The sequence below is a fragment of the Staurois parvus genome, unplaced genomic scaffold, assembly GCF_062004578.1.
Source record: "Staurois parvus isolate SC_StPar_1 unplaced genomic scaffold, SC_StPar_1.0 ptg003767l, whole genome shotgun sequence".
NCBI lineage: Eukaryota > Metazoa > Chordata > Amphibia > Anura > Ranidae > Staurois > Staurois parvus.
The window spans coordinates 10,001-26,801 of NW_028321563.1; the positions used below are offsets into that span (position 1 = coordinate 10,001).

Consider the following 16,801-nt stretch of genomic DNA (forward strand, 5'->3'; position numbering starts at 1 on the left):
TCCTGTCCATTGTGGTTCCATCCATGTCTCCTGTCCATTGTGGTTCCATCCATGTCTCCTGTCCATTGTGGTTCCATCCATGTCTCCTGTCCATTGTGGTTCCATCCATGTCTCCTGTCCATTGTGGTTCCATCCATGTCTCCTGTCCATTGTGGTTCCATCCATGTCTCCTGTCCATTGTGGTTCCATCCATGTCTCCTGTCCATTGTGGTTCCATCCATGTCTCCTGTCCATTGTGGTTCCATCCATGTCTCCTGTCCATTGTGGTTCCATCCATGTCTCCTGTCCATTGTGGTTCCATCCATGTCTCCTGTCCATTGTGGTTCCATCCATGTCTCCTGTCCATTGTGGTTCCATCCATGTCTCCTGTCCATTGTGGTTCCATCCATGTCTCCTGTCCATTGTGGTTCCATCCATGTCTCCTGTCCATTGTGGTTCCATCCATGTCTCCAGTCCATTGTGGTTCCATCCATGTCTCCTGTCCATTGTGGTTCCATCCATGTCTCCAGTCCATTGTGGTTCCATCCATGTCTCCAGTCCAGTAGGGTTGTGATCCATGCGATGTGCACCCCACCACTAGACGTCCAGCGATCACCCCAGAGATTTGGGGGTGTAGGATCGTGGCTGACTTCTCTAACTCTGCTGATTTCTTTTATAGGACCAATTCCTCCCCATCCGGAATATCCAGCACCTCTGTAGGAGTTCCATTCCCCCCATCTTCTGTCCTCGGAGAATGGAGGAGGGAAGGAAGACGATGGTGGAGAGGATACTGAGCCTTACTATGGAGTTCATCTACATGATGACGGGGGAGGTGAGGAGGATTCTGGGAAATTCACAGTCATGTAATTTGTATATTAACCAGAAAAATTGTCGCCAGAGCAGCCAGGCAGAGCTTTGGGTGGTCGGGGCAGTAAGAACAGGCGGTTGATCCGTGTTTTTAGCACCCACCTACAAGCGGACATGGTGTTGCCCGGAACCGTATTTATTGCTGTGGCCACATTGCCTTCCACTATTACGTTCAGAGTTTGACAGGCGGCTCCTATGTAAGTAAATGGGGCCACGCCACAACTGCAAGACAAACACTTTGCTCACAATTTCAGTGTATGGCACGAAGAGAGAGGGAGAGAAAATGAAAGAGAAAGAGGGGGAGAGAGAAGGAGAGGGGGAAGAGAGAGAGGGGGAGAGAGAAGGAGAGGGGGAAGAGAGAGAGGGGGAGAGAGAAGGAGAGGGGGAAGAGAGAGAGGGGGAGAGAGAAGGAGAGGGGGAAGAGAGAGAGGGGGAGAGAGAAGGAGAGGGGGAAGAGAGAGAGGGGGAGAGAGAAGGAGAGGGGGAAGAGAGAGAGGGGGAGAGAGAAGGAGAGGGGGAAGAGAGAGAGGGGGAGAGAGAAGGAGAGGGGGAAGAGAGAGAGGGAGAGGGTGGGAGAGAAGGAGAGGGAGAGGGGGGAGAGAGGACAGAGAGAGATGGGAGGGGGGGAGAAAAGGAGGGGGGGGAAGAGAGGGGGGGGAAAGAGAGGAGGATGGAGAGAAGGAGAGGGGTGGGGGGATGAAGGAGAGGGAGAGAGAGAGATTGGGGGGGGGGAGAATGAGAGGGAGAGAGAGATGGGGGGAGGGAGAGAGAGATGGGGGGGAGAGATGGGGGGGAGGGAGAGAGAGATGGGGGGGAGAGAGGGAGGGAGGGAGAGAGAGATGGGGGGAGAGAGGGAGGAGGGAGAAAAGAGATGGGGGGGGGGAGAGAGGGAGGGAGAAAGAGATGGGGGGGGGGAGAGAGGGAGGGAGAAAGAGATGGGGGGAGAGAGGGAGGGAGAAAGAGATGGGGGGGGGAGGGAGGGAGAAAGAGATGGGGGGGGGGGAGGGAGGGAGAAAGAGATGGGGGGGAGAGGGAGGGAGAAAGAGATGGGGGGGGGGAGAGGGAGGGAGAAAGAGATGGGGGGGAGAGAGGGAGGGAGAAAAGAGATGGGGGGGGGAGAGGGAGGGAGAAAGAGATGGGGGGGAGAGAGGGAGGGAGAAAGAGATGGGGGAGGAGGGAGGGAGGGAGAAAGAGATGGGGGGGGGAGGGAGGGAGAGGGGGGAGAGAGGAGAGTAATCAGTATAAGGGAAAGGGTTGTTTAAACTCCTCCCCCTCCAGAGGATTCCCCCCCCCCCCTTCCCGACCAGGCCATTTTTTGCGTTATGGCGCTGCGTTACTATACTGACAATTGCGCGGTCATGCAACGCCGCACCCATCCTTTTTTCACCACAAACAGAGCTTTCTTTCGGTGGTATTTGATCCCCTGTGCGTTTTTATTTTTTGTGCTATAAACAAAAAAAGACCGACAATTTTGAGAAAAAAACGATATTGTGGACTTTTTACTATTAAACACGTCCAGTAAAAAAATTTTAAAAAAATCAAATTTCGTCATACTTTTAGGCCAGAATGTCTCCCGCTTCGTGTCTTTGTAAAAAAAAAAAATCCCGATACGTGTAAATTAATTGGTTTACGTGAAAGTTATAGCGTCTACAAATGGCGTCTAATTTTAATACTAGTAATGGCGGTGATCAGCGACTTATAGTGGGACTGCGGCGGGCATTCTGACACTGGGGGGGGGGGGGGGGAACTGCCACTGACATCCCCAGTGACATTAATACAGTGATCAGTGCTAATAAAAAGCCCTGACACCGTACTAATGGCACTGGGCAGGCAGGGGTTAACATGTGGGGAGCGATCAAAGGGTTAACTGTGTACTGTGTGTGTTTTACTACAGAGACATGCTATGCAGAGCCATACAAAGCAGCATGCTGGGACTGACCGGGGATAGATCTGTATTGTTTACATACAGACCTCTCCCCCGTCGGTGATAATCAGCGATCACTGGGTGGCGGCGGTGAATCTCCGGCTGGGACTCGGTGATTGACAGCTGCAGCCGCCAATGGCGCCCCCTACCCGGAAATACAAAAATCACATATATATATGTGATTTTGCGCACCCGTGCCACCCTGTAGCAGTAGTTCTGCTATAGGGCGGACGGGAAGTGATGAATATGGCAGTACACAGCAACAGAGGCTCCGCCTACATCCTAGATCCTGTTCTCACAATCGGCTCCGTCCTTTGTTTTATAATACGCGGGATGGAAGACGCACCTGATACAACCTTTGTCCTAATTAAAAAAGTTATATTAAAGTTCCGTGAAATTGTAAGCCCTGTACTAGTTATAGTGACTTGTATGTCTCTCCTAACACACAGGAATACACAATGGTGAAGAAGACATCTGGTGATCATGTGACATTCAGCAGCCAATCCTGTGTGCCAGGAGAACAGAGCAGGATCCAGAGAACCGTTATGGATCCCCCACTCCACTGCCTGATACCAGAGAGGAACAACGACAAGAAGATTCTGGAGCTCATCAACAAGATCACTGAGCTTCTGACAGGAGAGGTGAGGCGGTGCCGGGAATTATGAGAGGTGAGCGGTGCCGGGAATTATGGGAGGTGAGCGGTGCCGGGAATTATGGGAGGTGAGCGGTGCCGGGAATTATGGGAGGTGAGCGGTGCCGGGAATTATGGGAGGTGAGCGGTGCCTGGAATTATGGGAGGTGAGCGGTGCCGGGAATTATGGGAGGTGAGCGGTGCCGGGAATTCTGGGGCATCGTCCGGGATCAGAAGCGGTATGTCTGGATGGTGACTGTATCATTGTGTATGTCAGGTTCCTCTCCGGTGTCAGGACGTCGCCGTCTATTTCTCCATGGAGGAGTGGGAGTATATGGAGGGACACAAGAATATCATGATGGAGAACCAGGAGCCTCTCATATCATCAGGTAAGAGGAGGTCAGGTTTACAGAAAGAAATCCATGTAATCACCATCCACACGAGACACTTCAGACAGACATAAATGAATACAGCTCTCCACAGATGTCTGCAGTTTTGAGCTACAGCCACCATGTTGGGGAAGCCAATGTCTTGACTGGGTGTTGGACTGTCTGGAGGGGGGCGGAGAACAACCATCAGTGCCTTCAAAAGTAAACGTGGTTCACAGCAGAACAAAATGTATGCCTGAATGCCAGAGAGTATGCAGGCATACATGTACTACGGTGTCACGTCCTCTAATTTACTGTGTTTTAAGTGAATACTCCCATCCACATAAACAATGGACCATCCACCTGAATCATGGGACAGTCCACCTGAACCACACACCATCCACTTGAACCATTGACAATCTACCCAAACCACTGACCATCTACGTGAACCACTGACCCTGCACCCGAACACTGACCATCTACCAGAACAACTGACCATCTACCTGAACCATTGACCCTCCACGAGAACCACTGACCTTCCACCCAAACCACTGACCTTCCACCCGAACCACTGACCATCTACCCGAACCACTGACCATCTACCTGAACCACTGACCATCTACCCGAACCACTGACCATCTACCCGAACCACTGACCATCTACCTGAACCACTGACCATCTACCTGAACCACTGACCATCTACCCGAACCACTGACCATCTACCCGAGCAACTGACCATCTACCAGAACCATGACCATCTACCTGAACCATTGACCCTCCACGAGAACCACTGACCATCCACCCGAACCACTGACCATCCACCCGAACCATTGACCATCTACCCGAACCACTGCCCATCTACCCGAACCACTGCCCATCTACCCGAACCACTGCCCATCTACCCGAACCACTGCCCATCTACCCGAACCACTGACCATCTACCTGAACTACTGACCATCCACCCGAACCACTGCCCATCTACCCGAACCACTGCCCATCTACCCGAACCACTGCCCATCTACCCGAACCACTGCCCATCCACCCGAACACTGACCATCTACCGGAAACACTGACCATCTACCAGAACCATGACCCTCCACGAGAACCACTGACCCTCCACAAGAACCACTGACCATCTACCCAAACCACTGACCCTCCACGAGAACCACTGACCATCTACCCAAACCACTGACCCTCCACGAGAACCACTGACCATCTACCCAAACCACTGACCATCCATGAGAACCACTGACCCTCCACCCGAACCACTAACCATCCACCCAAACTCCTGTAGACTGACAGTCACCAATCACCTCTCTATATATGAATCTCTCCTGCAGCCATCCTGACTGACTGCCCACGTCACCTGCCATGCTTATAGTCACTGTATATCATGTGACTGGAGGGATACGACTGGTATGACATCTATACACAATATATTGTATCAGTGGTGGAAATAGTCATCAAAAGGGTCCTGTGCAAGAACAAGTTTTGAACCCCCAATTTAGCGGCTGCCCAGCTACAAACAAATAAGATAGAAAGATATATTCTAGAGCAGACTTTCCCATCATTCTTACCCCTAAAATAATTTTTAGGTTTTGAAGAACCCTTACTTAATCCACTTCATCGGGGGTCAGTGGGAAGAATGTCCCTTACATTGGGGGTCAGTGGGAAGAATGTCCCTTACATTGGTGATCAGTGGGAAGAATGTCCCTTACATTGGGGGTCAGTGGGAAGAATGTCCCTTACATTGGGGGTCAGTGGGAAGAATGTCCCTTACATTGGGGGTCAGTGGAAGAATGTCCCTTACATTGGGGGTCAGTGGGAAGAATGTCCCTTACATTGGAGGTCAGTGGGAAGAATGTCCCTTACATTGGTGGTCAGTGGGAAGAATGTCCCTTACATTGGTGATCAGTGGGAAGAATGTCCCTTACATTGGGGGTCAGTGGGAAGAATGTCCCTTACATTGGGGGTCAGTGAGAAGAATGTCCCTTACATTGGGGGTCAGTGGGAAGAATGTCCCTTACATTGGTGGTCAGTGGGAAGAATGTCCCTTACATTGGTGGTCAGTGGGAAGAATGTCCCTTACATTGGGGGTCAGTGGGAAGAATGTCCCTTACATTGGAGGTCAGTGGGAAGAATGTCCCTTACATTGGTGATCAGTGGGAAGAATGGCCCTTACATTGGTGATCAGTGGGAAGAATGTCCCTTACATTGGGGGTCAGTGGGAAGAATGTCCCTTACATTGGGGGTCAGTGGGAAGATTGTCCCTTACATTGGTGATCAGTGGGAAGAATGTTCCTTACATTGGGGGTCAGTGGGAAGAATGTCCCTTACATTGGTGATCAGTGGGAAGAATGTTCCTTACATTGGGGGTCAGTGGGAAGAATGTCCCTTACATTGGGGGTCAGTGGGAAGAATGTCCCTTACATTGGGGGTCAGTGGGAAGAATGCCCCTTACATTGGGGGTCAGTGGGAAGAATGGCCCTTACATTGGTGGTCAGTGGGAAGAATGTCCCTTACATTGGGGGTCAGTGGGAAGAATGTCCCTTACATTGGGGGTCAGTGGGAAGAATGTCCCTTACATTGGTGGTCAGTGGGAAGAATGTCCCTTACATTGGTGATCAGTGGGGAAGAATGTCCCTTACATTGGGGGTCAGTGGGAAGAATGTCCCTTACATTGGGAGTCAGTGGGAAGAATGTCCCTTACATTGGGAGTCAGTGGGAAGAATGGCCCTTACATTGGTGATCAGTGGGAAGAATGTCCCTTACATTGGGGGTCAGTGGGAAGAATGTCCCTTACATTGGGGATCAGTGGGAAGAATGGCCCTTACATTGGGGGTCAGTGGGAAGAATGTCCCTTACATTGGGGGTCAGTGGAAGAATGTCCCTTACATTGGTGGTCAGTGGGAAGAATGTCCCTTACATTGGTGATCAGTGGGAAGAATGTTCCTTACATTGGGGGTCAGTGGGAAGAATGTCCCTTACATTGGGGGTCAGTGGGAAGAATGTTCCTTACATTGGTGGTCAGTGGGAAGAATGGCCCTTACATTGGGGGTCAGTGGGAAGAATGCTCCTCCTACAGATAGCTAAAACAATCATTGGTGTCATGCTGCTGGCTCTGCCAAGTGGTTTTAGCCCGGGATCTATACCGCCACCATGAAATGGGAGGTCAGTCAGTCAGGGCTCTGGGAACCCCTAGTAACCTCTGGAGGAACTCTGGCTGAGAATGGCTGTTCTGAAGAGATCACTTAAAAATTGTATTTAAATTCACTGTAAATTTCCGAGTTTCTTTCCGTTTTTTGTGTCCTGCAGATGGACAACACAACAATGACACTATGGAAATTCCGGACGTAGAAGATGATGACATCACATTTGACTCTTCGGGAACAAAATCCATCATATCAAATCTCCATCCTGATATTCCCTGTGAGGATCCGTCATCATTTCCTTCTGCCCGTGAGAAGTTGTATCCCGATGTGCACCCTCCCCCTGATCCCGCACCTCGTACAGGAGGAGAGACGCTCCCACATTCTGAGCACAGTGAGCATCTTACGGAGAAAACCAAATCCCCTTCATTCCAGGAAACCAGAACAGGGGAGAAGCTGTATTCGTGTCCCGAGTGCGGGAAATGTTTTCCTTACAAATCACACCTTCTCAGGCATGAGGTCGCTCACACTGGGAATAGGCCGTATTCCTGCTGGGAGTGCGGGAAATGTTTTTTATACAAATCGGCTCTCGTCGCACATGAAAGGATTCACACGGGGGAGAAGCCATACTCGTGTCCCCAGTGCGGGAAATGTTTTAACCGCAAATCGGCTCTTAGCCAACACCAAACTATCCACACGGGGGACAAGTCCTATTCCTGTTCCGTGTGCGGAAAATGTTTTTCGCAGAAACCGCATCTTCTAAAGCATGACCGAGTCCACACCGGGGAGAAGCCATATTCCTGTGCAGAGTGCGGGAAACGTTTCTCCCAGCAATGGGATCTTAACAGACATGAGAGACTTCACACGGGGGAGAAGCCGTATTCCTGCTCTCAGTGTGGGAGGTGTTTTTCCCGTAAATCGTATCTCAACGCTCATGAGAGAGTTCACACGGGAGTGAAGCCACATCTGTGCTCCCAGTGTGGGAAGTGTTTTTCCCGTAAATTGTATCTTCGCAAGCATGAAAAATGTCATCAGGGGGGCCAACCAGATTCATGTGTGTTCAACCGATAGATCGGTCATTGTCTGACATCACAGATATCACCCCAGTATTCGCTGTATTCACACACGGAGAAGAGGTATAAAGACATACTGACGTGGAGAGTGGCCCCCACAGATGGTATGTGCAGTGCCTGCCGGGACAAGGGCATCCAGTGCCCAGGGCGAAGATGGCGAATTGCGGCACCCCCCGCCATGTGGAGTCCCCAATAGAGTCCCCCTCTACATCAGGTGTCCCCAATAGAGTCCCCCTCTACATCAGGTGTCCCCAATAGAGTCCCCCTCTACATCAGGTGTCCCCAATAGAGTCCCCCTCTACATCAGGTGTCCCCAATAGAGCCCCCCTCTACATCAGGTGTCCCCAATAGAGTTCCCCTCTACATCAGGTGTCCCCAATAGAGCCCCCCTCTACATCAGGTGTCCCCAATAGAGCCCCCCTCTACATCAGGTGTCCCCAATAGAGCCCCCTCTACATCAGGTGTCCCTAATAGAGTTCCTACATCAGGTGTCCCCAATAGCCCCCATCTACATCAGGTGTCCCCAATGGAGCCCCCCTCTACATCAGGTGTCCCCAATGGAGCCCCCCTCTACATCAGGTGTCCCCAATAGAGTCCCCCTCAATGTCAGGTGTCCCCAATAGAGTCCCCCTCAATGTCAGGTGTCCCCACTAGAGTCCCCCTCTACATCAGGTGTCCCCAATAGAGTCCCCCTCTACATCAGGTGTCCCCAATAGAGGTCCCCCTCTACATCAGGTGTCCCCAATAGAGTCCCCCTCTACATCAGGTGTCCCCAGTAGAGTCCCTACATCAGGTGTCCCAAATAGAGTCCCCCTCTACATCAGGTGTCCCAAATAGAGTCCCCCCCTGCATCAGGTGTCCCCAATAGAGTCGTCCCCCTCTACATCAGGTGTCCCCAATAGAGTCGTCCCCCTCTACATCAGTGTCCCCAATAGAGTCGTTTCCCTCTACATCAGGTGTCCCCAATAGAGTCTCCCGCTACATCAAGTGTCCCAGTAGAGTTCCCCTTTACAGCTGGTGTCCCTTGTAGAGTTCCCCTTTATATCAGGTGTCTCCAATAGAGTCCCTCTTTATATTAGGTGTCTCCAGTAGAGTCTCCCTGTACATCACATATCCCGAATAGAGTCCCCCTTCTCATTGCCCCCCCCCCCCCCCCCACTTCCCCCTTGTACTGGGAGATCAGTACTCACAGCCTCGCCTTCCTCTATCTGATCATGTGACAAGTCACATGACGGGGAGAGAGGAAGGAAGACACAGTCCGCCCCCCCCCCCCTTCCTCAGTAGTATGGCGCTGAGACTGAGGACAGATCTCTGCCTCAGCGCTGGCTCTTTTCCACCCCAGGCAAGCTGGAGTGAGGAAAAAGCTGAATTCTCCCTCCGGCAGCAGCTGCTCCTTCTGACAGGAGTAACAGTGCTGTCACTCCTGTCAGTAAGAAGCAGGATGAGCGAACAACTCAGCAGCACCCCCCCCCCCCCCCAACTCAACACAGTGTCTGTGACAGGTGCCCGCTCAGCCCCCCAGTCTATCTCCAGCTTTGCTATCATGTAAACCCTTTTGCTGTCCTTGAAGTGTGCCATACTTTGGTAGCAGCCAACTGTCGGCTGTCAGATTGAAGAAACCCAGACGCTGTGCAACTGGCAACATTCACACCCCTCCACCACCACCATTATGTCTCCTGGGCTCTGTGCACTCATTGGGGATCCAGGCCAGGCATGGAAGATGCTGCTGATAGAGAGGAGAGAGATCCCCAAACATCCGCTCGCTGATCTCCCCTTCCTACTAAGAATACCTAAAGTGGCAGTTTAGACATTTCTGATGTCACTTTTTCAGTCTGTCTGGAAATGAAGCTAATAATGATCCTAAATAGACACCGATTCTACAGCCATCTCTACTTGCTTCTGGGTTCTGCGCCGAGCGGTTGGCTTGATGCGTTGTGAAGTCAGCGGATTGGCATGGGAGCCATTCAGAGAATGTTTTATATCCTCATGTATGCTTTGAGACATGAGTGGATGGGACTGATGAGGCCATGAGAATATGTTCTTTTTATTTTATGAGGTCAGCTTTTGGTAAATTAACGATCTGTGAAAACTCTAGTTGATGATAAAGTTGTTTTGTTTTTGTAAGTGAGTTTATTTAATGATTTGTTTGGAAACACTCAGAGCCTTTTTCATACATTTCCGTATTGCACTCGCTGGCACACCCAGACTGGAATGTAACAGAGTGATATAATGTCTAGCGAGCGCTACCTAGAAATTGAGATAATTTGTGTATAAAGAGAGAGCCGCTAGAACACCAAAAAAGTTCACCAACACACCTTCCGGGAAAATATGTAAATAAAGGTGCAGCGCTGGGGACAGAGGCAAAAATGCAGATGGTAATCAAATATAACATGCAATATGCAAAATCGTCCATCAAAGTGCAATACGTGATCACATGAATGCTTCTTGAGTGATTTGTAGCGCGAAGTTCTAAAAATGCTCAAACTTAAAAAATTCGGTTGTTCTGTGGTGCCTGTTCACACGTGATCATGTGACCAGGTGTTAGCAGGCACCATAGAGAACAATTGATTTTTTTTTTAAGTTTGAGCATTTTGGAGCTCCGAGCTTCAGGCTACAAATCACTGAAGTATGAATACAGCCTTACCGCCTCCCGACCGCCCTATAGCAGATATACTGCTACAGGGCGGCAGGGGTGCCACAATCACATGTGTATATATACGGGATTTTGCACTTCTGGGTAGGGAGCATGTGTACCCTACCCGCGCCGCCATTCGTGGCCATGGCTGTCAATCACTGGGTCCCGGCCGGTGATTACTAGCCGGCGCCCGGTGATTGCCGAGGATCTCCGACTGGGAGGAGAACTAAACAAAACAGTTCTCATGTCATCTCCTGCACACTGCTTCGCATGGCTATGCACAGTACAGCCATGCAAAGCAGTGTGTTTACAGTGAAGCACACGGACACAGTAAAACAGCACACAGTTAACCCTTTGATCATCCCACATGTTAACCCCTTACTGCCCAGTGCCATTGGTACAGTGTCAGTGCTTTTTATTAGCACTGATCACTGTATTTGTGTCACTGGGGATGTCAGTGACACCAAGTCAATCTCCCCCCCCCCCCAGTGTCAGAATGTCCGCCGCAGTCCCGCTATAAGCCGCTAATCGTTGCCATTACTAGTAAAAATAAAAAATCCCATTATCTATGCCACCATTTGTAGACGCTATAACTTTCACATGTATTGGGATTTTTTTTTCAGCAAAAACATGCCGCAGAATACAATTTGGTGGCCAACTCCAGGAAACGTCTGCCCTCTGTGATTGCCAACAAGGGATTGGCCACCAAGTACTAAGTCATGTTTTGTGAAGGGGATCAAATCCTTCTTTCCCTCATGAACATGCAGATCCGTCATCATTTGTTAGACGCATTTCTGCTGAATTTGTTGTTGTATTCTGTCTCTGTGTTACACCGAACATTCGATTTTTAGACCGATCATTTCTTTGTGAGGGGCGAACATTCAACATCAGCAGGGGAGCAAATACGCATTTCCTCCACTGTATATGGGATGCCCAAGGAACTGCAAAACGTGAGGACAACTTCTGAGCCAACTGTATGTGACGGAACGCCTGGCACCCAACTTGTGCCTTCAGTTAGGGACACAGGACTTGCAACCAAGACAAGGCGACACTACCTGGATGCAAACTGAAACTTCTTTATTGAACAGAAATACAGTTTTTATACACTCCAGAAATAGGGGCAGTGCCCCCACATGAGCAATAAAACAAATATTACATCCCACGCTGAGTAGATAACGAGGTGAAGCTGAAATCAGTCTAATCATGTTGGAGCCTCCAGGAGGACTTGCCAACAGACCTACAATAGGTGACTCCATTAACAATGGGAATGCACACCTAGGAGGCACACAATGGGAGAAGAAAGTACACACATAACACCTTAATAAACACATTAGAGCAAGAGTCCTCAAATCAGGTCATTTTGCTAATTACATCAACATCTTCTTAGACTCTCTGAATCTGGGAAGGAGGGGGGTTGGAGCAGTCAAAGCTGGTTTGGGCATAGAGACCCCAAATCTGTATGTTGGTCCTCCAGTTCGTAGAGTCTGTGTTTTTTGGGAAACATGGACTTGAATGCTATGTAAACTACTCCAAAGGTCCCCCAGGCACACATTAAAGAATAGAGCCCCCTTGGATGCGAGGGCCATGGTTAGTAGGCAAGAGGCTACCCTGCAGTCCCCTCCAAAAGCCCCTGTCCCAGTTGTCCCAGTCCCGGTCATACTGTACAAAAATGTGAATCAGAATAGCGCTGTCCCTTTAAGGTGCACTGAAGTCTCCTTGATGTGCGCATTATCCAAGGTTTATTACAATGTATGAAAAAAGACATGGAACATACAAAAGTAGCACAAGAGAAAGCCTGTAGGCCGCAATAATGGCCCGAAATGGTGGCAGAGTGTCCGACTGGTGGTGTGGTCGGCCTTCTGATACGTTTCAGGGATGTGTCTCTATCCTCAGAGCTGAAGCGGTGATCAGGACGCTGGTATGGGGTATGGTGGTGATCAGGACGCTGGTATGGGGTATGGAGGTGATCAGGACGCTGGTATGGTGGTGATCAGGACGCTGGTATGGGGTATGGCGGTGATCAGGATAGTGGTATGGGGCATGGCGGTGATCAGGACGCTGGTATGGGGTATGGCGGTGATCAGGACACTGGTATGGGGTATGGTGGTGATCAGGACGCTGGTATGGGGTATGGTGGTGATCAGGACGCTGGTATGGGGTATGGAGGTGATCAAGACGCTGGTATGGGGTATGGAGGTGATCAGGACGCTGGTATGGTGGTGATCAGGATGCTGGTATGGGGTATGGTGGTGATCAGGACGCTGGTATGGGGTATGGAGGTGATCAGGACGCTGGTATGGTGGTGATCAGGATGCTGGTATGGGGTATGGTGGTGATCAGGATGCTGGTATGGGGTATGGTGGTGATCGGGATGCTGGTATGGGGTATGGCGGTGATCGGGATGCTGGTAAGGGGTATGGAGGTGATCAGGACGCTGGTATGGGGTATGGTGGTGATTAGGACGCTGGTATGGGGTATGGTGGTGATCAGGATGCTGGTATGGGGTATGGTGGTGATCAGGACGCTGGTATGGGGTGTGGAGGTGATCAGGACGCTGGTATGGGGTATGGCGGTGATCAGGACGCTGGTATGGGGTATGGTGGTGATCAGGACGCTGGTATGGGGTATGGTGGTGATCAGGACGCTGGTATGGGTTATGGGGGTGATCAGGACGCTGGTATGGAGTATGGTGGTGATCAGGACGCTGGTATGGGATGTGGCGGTGATCAGGACGCTGGTGTGGGATGTGGCGGTGATCAGGACGCTGGTGTGGGATGTGGCGGTGATCAGGACGCTGGTATGGGGTATGGGGGTGATCAGGACGCTGGTATGGGGTATGGGGGTGATCAGGACGCTGGTATGGGGTATGGGGGTGATCAGGACGCTGGTATGGAGTATGGTGGTGATCAGGACACTGGTATGGAGTATGGTGGTGATGAAGGTGATGGTATAGAGGTGATCAGGATGCTGGTATGGGGTATGGTGGTGATCAGGACACTGGTATGGAGTATGGTGGTGATGAAGGTGATGGTATAGAGGTGATCAGGATGCTGGTATGGGGTATGGGGGTGATCAGGACGCTGGTATGGAGTATGGTGGTGATCAGGACACTGGTATGGAGTATGGTGGTGATGAAGGTGATGGTATAGAGGTGATCAGGATGCTGGTATGGGGTATGGAGGTGATCAGGACGCTGGTATGGAGGTGATCAGGACGCTGGTATGGAGTATGGTGGTGATCAGGACACTGGTATGGTGGTGATCAGGACACTGGTATGGGGTATGGTGGTGATCAGGACGCTGGTATGGGGTATGGCGGTGATCAGGACACTGGTATGGAGTATGGTGGTGATCAGGACGCTGGTATGGGGTATGGCGGTGATCAGGACCCTGGTATGGAGTATGGCGGTGATCAGGACGCTGGTATGGGGTATGGTGGTGATGAAGGTGATGGTATAGAGGTGATCAGGATGCTGGTATGGGGTATGGAGGTGATCAGGACGCTGGTATGGGGTATGGTGGTGATCAGGACGCTGGTATGGAGGTGATCAGGATGCTGGTATGGGGTATGGAGGTGATCCGGACGCTGGTATGGGGTATGGAGGTGATCAGGACGCTGGTATGGGGTATGGCGGTGATCAGGACGCTGGTATGGAGTATGGTGGTGATCAGGACCCTGGTATGGGGTATGGTGTGATCAGGACGCTGGTATGGGGTATGGAGGTGATCAGGACGCTGGTATGGAGTATGGCGGTGATCAGGACGCTAGTATGGGGTATGGCGGTGATCAGGATGCTGGTATGGGGTATTGGGGTGATCAGGACGCTGGTATGGGGTATGGCGGTGATCAGGATGCTGGTATGGGGTATGGTGGTGATGAAGGTGATGGTATAGAGGTGATCAGGATGCTGGTATGGGGTATGGAGGTGATCAGGACGCTGGTATGGAGGTGATCAGGACACTGGTATGGGGTATGGTGGTGATCAGGATGCTGGTATGGGGTATGGTGGTGATCAGGACGCTGGTATGGGTTATGGCGGTGATCAGGACCCTGGTATGGAGTATGGCGGTGATCAGGACCCTGGTATGGGGTATGGTGGTGATGAAGGTGATGGTATAGAGGTGATCAGGATGCTGGTATGGGGTATGGAGGTGATCAGGACGCTGGTATGGAGGTGATCAGGACACTGGTATGGGGTATGGTGGTGATCAGGATGCTGGTATGGGGTATGGCGGTGATCAGGACACTGGTATGGAGTATGGTGGTGATCAGGACGCTGGTATGGGGTATGGCGGTGATCAGGACCCTGGTATGGAGTATGGCGGTGATCAGGACGCTGGTATGGGGTATGGTGGTGATGAAGGTGATGGTATAGAGGTGATCAGGATGCTGGTATGGGGTATGGAGGTGATCAGGACGCTGGTATGGGGTATGGTGGTGATCAGGACGCTGGTATGGAGGTGATCAGGATGCTGGTATGGGGTATGGAGGTGATCCGGACGCTGGTATGGGGTATGGAGGTGATCAGGACGCTGGTATGGGGTATGGCGGTGATCAGGACGCTGGTATGGGGTATGGCGGTGATCAGGACGCTGGTATGGAGTATGGCGGTGATCAGGACCCTGGTATGGGGTATGGTGTGATCAGGACGCTGGTATGGGGTATGGAGGTGATCAGGACGCTGGTATGGAGTATGGCGGTGATCAGGACGCTAGTATGGGGTATGGCGGTGATCAGGATGCTGGTATGGGGTATTGGGGTGATCAGGACGCTGGTATGGGGTATGGCGGTGATCAGGACGCTGGTATGGGGTATGGTGGTGATCAGGACGCTGGTATGGGGTATGGTGGTGATCAGGACGCTGGTATGGAGGTGATCAGGACCCTGGTATGGAGTATGGCGGTTATCAGGACGCTGGTATGGAGGTGATCAGGACGCTGGTATGGGGTATGGTGGTGATCAGGACGCTGGTATGGAGGTGATCAGGACGCTGGTATGGGGTATGGTGGTGATCAGGACGCTGGTATGGAGGTGATCAGGACGCTGGTATGGGGTGTGGCGGTGATCAGGACGCTGGTATGGAGGTGATCAGGACGCTGGTATGGGGTATGGAGGTGATCAGGATGCTGGTATGGAGGTGATCAGGACGCTGGTATGGGGTATGGTGGTGATCAGGACGCTGGTATGGAGGTGATCAGGACGCTGGTATGGGGTGTGATGGTGATCAGGACGCTGGTATGAGGTATGGTGGTGATCAGGACGCTGGTATGGGGTATGGTGGTGATCAGGACGCTGGTATGGAGGTGATCAGGACGCTGGTATGGGGTATGGTGGTGATCAGGACTCTGGTATGGGGTATGGTGGTGATCAGGACGCTGGTATGGGGTATGGCGGTGATCAGGACGCTGGTATGGGGTATGGCGGTGATCAGGGTGCTGGTATGGGGTATGGAGGTGATCAGGACGCTGGTATGGGGTATGGAGGTGATCAGGACGCTGGTATGGGGTATGGAGGTGATCAGGACGCTGGTATGAGGTATGGCGGTGATCAGGACGCTGGTATGGGGTATGGCGGTGATCAGGACGCTGGTATGGGGTATGGCGTGATCAGGACGCTGGTATGGAGGTGATCAGGACGCTGGTATGGAGTATGGTGGTGATCAGGACGCTGGTATGGGGTATGGAGGTGATCAGGACTCTGGTATGGAGTATGGCGGTGATCAGGACGCTAGTATGGGGTATGGCGGTGATCAGGATGCTGGTATGGGGTATTGGGGTGATCAGGACGCTGGTATGGGGTATGGCGGTGATCAGGACGCTGGTATGGGGTATGGCGGTGATCAGGATGCTGGTATGGGGTATGGCGGTGATCAGGATGCTGGTATGGGGTATGGAGGTGATCAGGACGCTGGTATGGGGTATGGTGGTGATCAGGACGCTGGTATGGAGGTGATCAGGACCCTGGTATGGAGTATGGCGGTGATCAGGACGCTGGTATGGGGTATGGTGGTGATGAAGGTGATGGTATAGAGGTGATCAGGATGCTGGTATGGGGTATGGAGGTGATCAGGACGCTGGTATGGGGTATGGCGGTGATCAGGACGCTGGTATGGGGTATGGCGGTGATCAGGACGCTGGTATGGGGTATGGCGTGATCAGGACGCTGGTATGGAGGT

General features: G+C 51.6%; 1 protein-coding gene and 1 pseudogene across 7 annotated transcripts in view; both read left to right on the forward strand.

Annotated features, from left to right (window-relative positions):
- The window catches only part of LOC149427433 (uncharacterized), a 10,480-nt gene extending 365 nt beyond the window's left edge, over positions 1-10,115 (forward strand). The window contains exons 1-6 of one of the 6 annotated variants that reach the window (XR_016311284.1): positions 1-811; positions 3,220-3,411; positions 3,679-3,790; positions 7,085-8,709; positions 8,773-8,815; positions 8,881-10,115. The exon at positions 1-811 is cut by the window's left edge and continues 365 nt beyond it. Coding sequence is in view for 1 of the 6 variants with exons in the window: in XM_089668046.1 (XP_089524172.1) it covers positions 734-811; positions 3,220-3,411; positions 3,679-3,790; positions 7,085-7,989 (1,287 nt within the window). In the remaining 5 variants the exon portion in view is untranslated. Of the gene's footprint in view, positions 812-3,219; positions 3,412-3,678; positions 3,791-7,084 lie in introns of all 6 variants that reach the window. The other 5 variants (XR_016311281.1, XR_016311282.1, XR_016311280.1 and 2 more) reach the window with 5 other exon arrangements.
- Positions 1-16,801, forward strand: part of LOC149427432 (uncharacterized) — a 34,676-nt pseudogene that overhangs the window by 1,023 nt on the left and 16,852 nt on the right. The window lies entirely within an intron of this gene.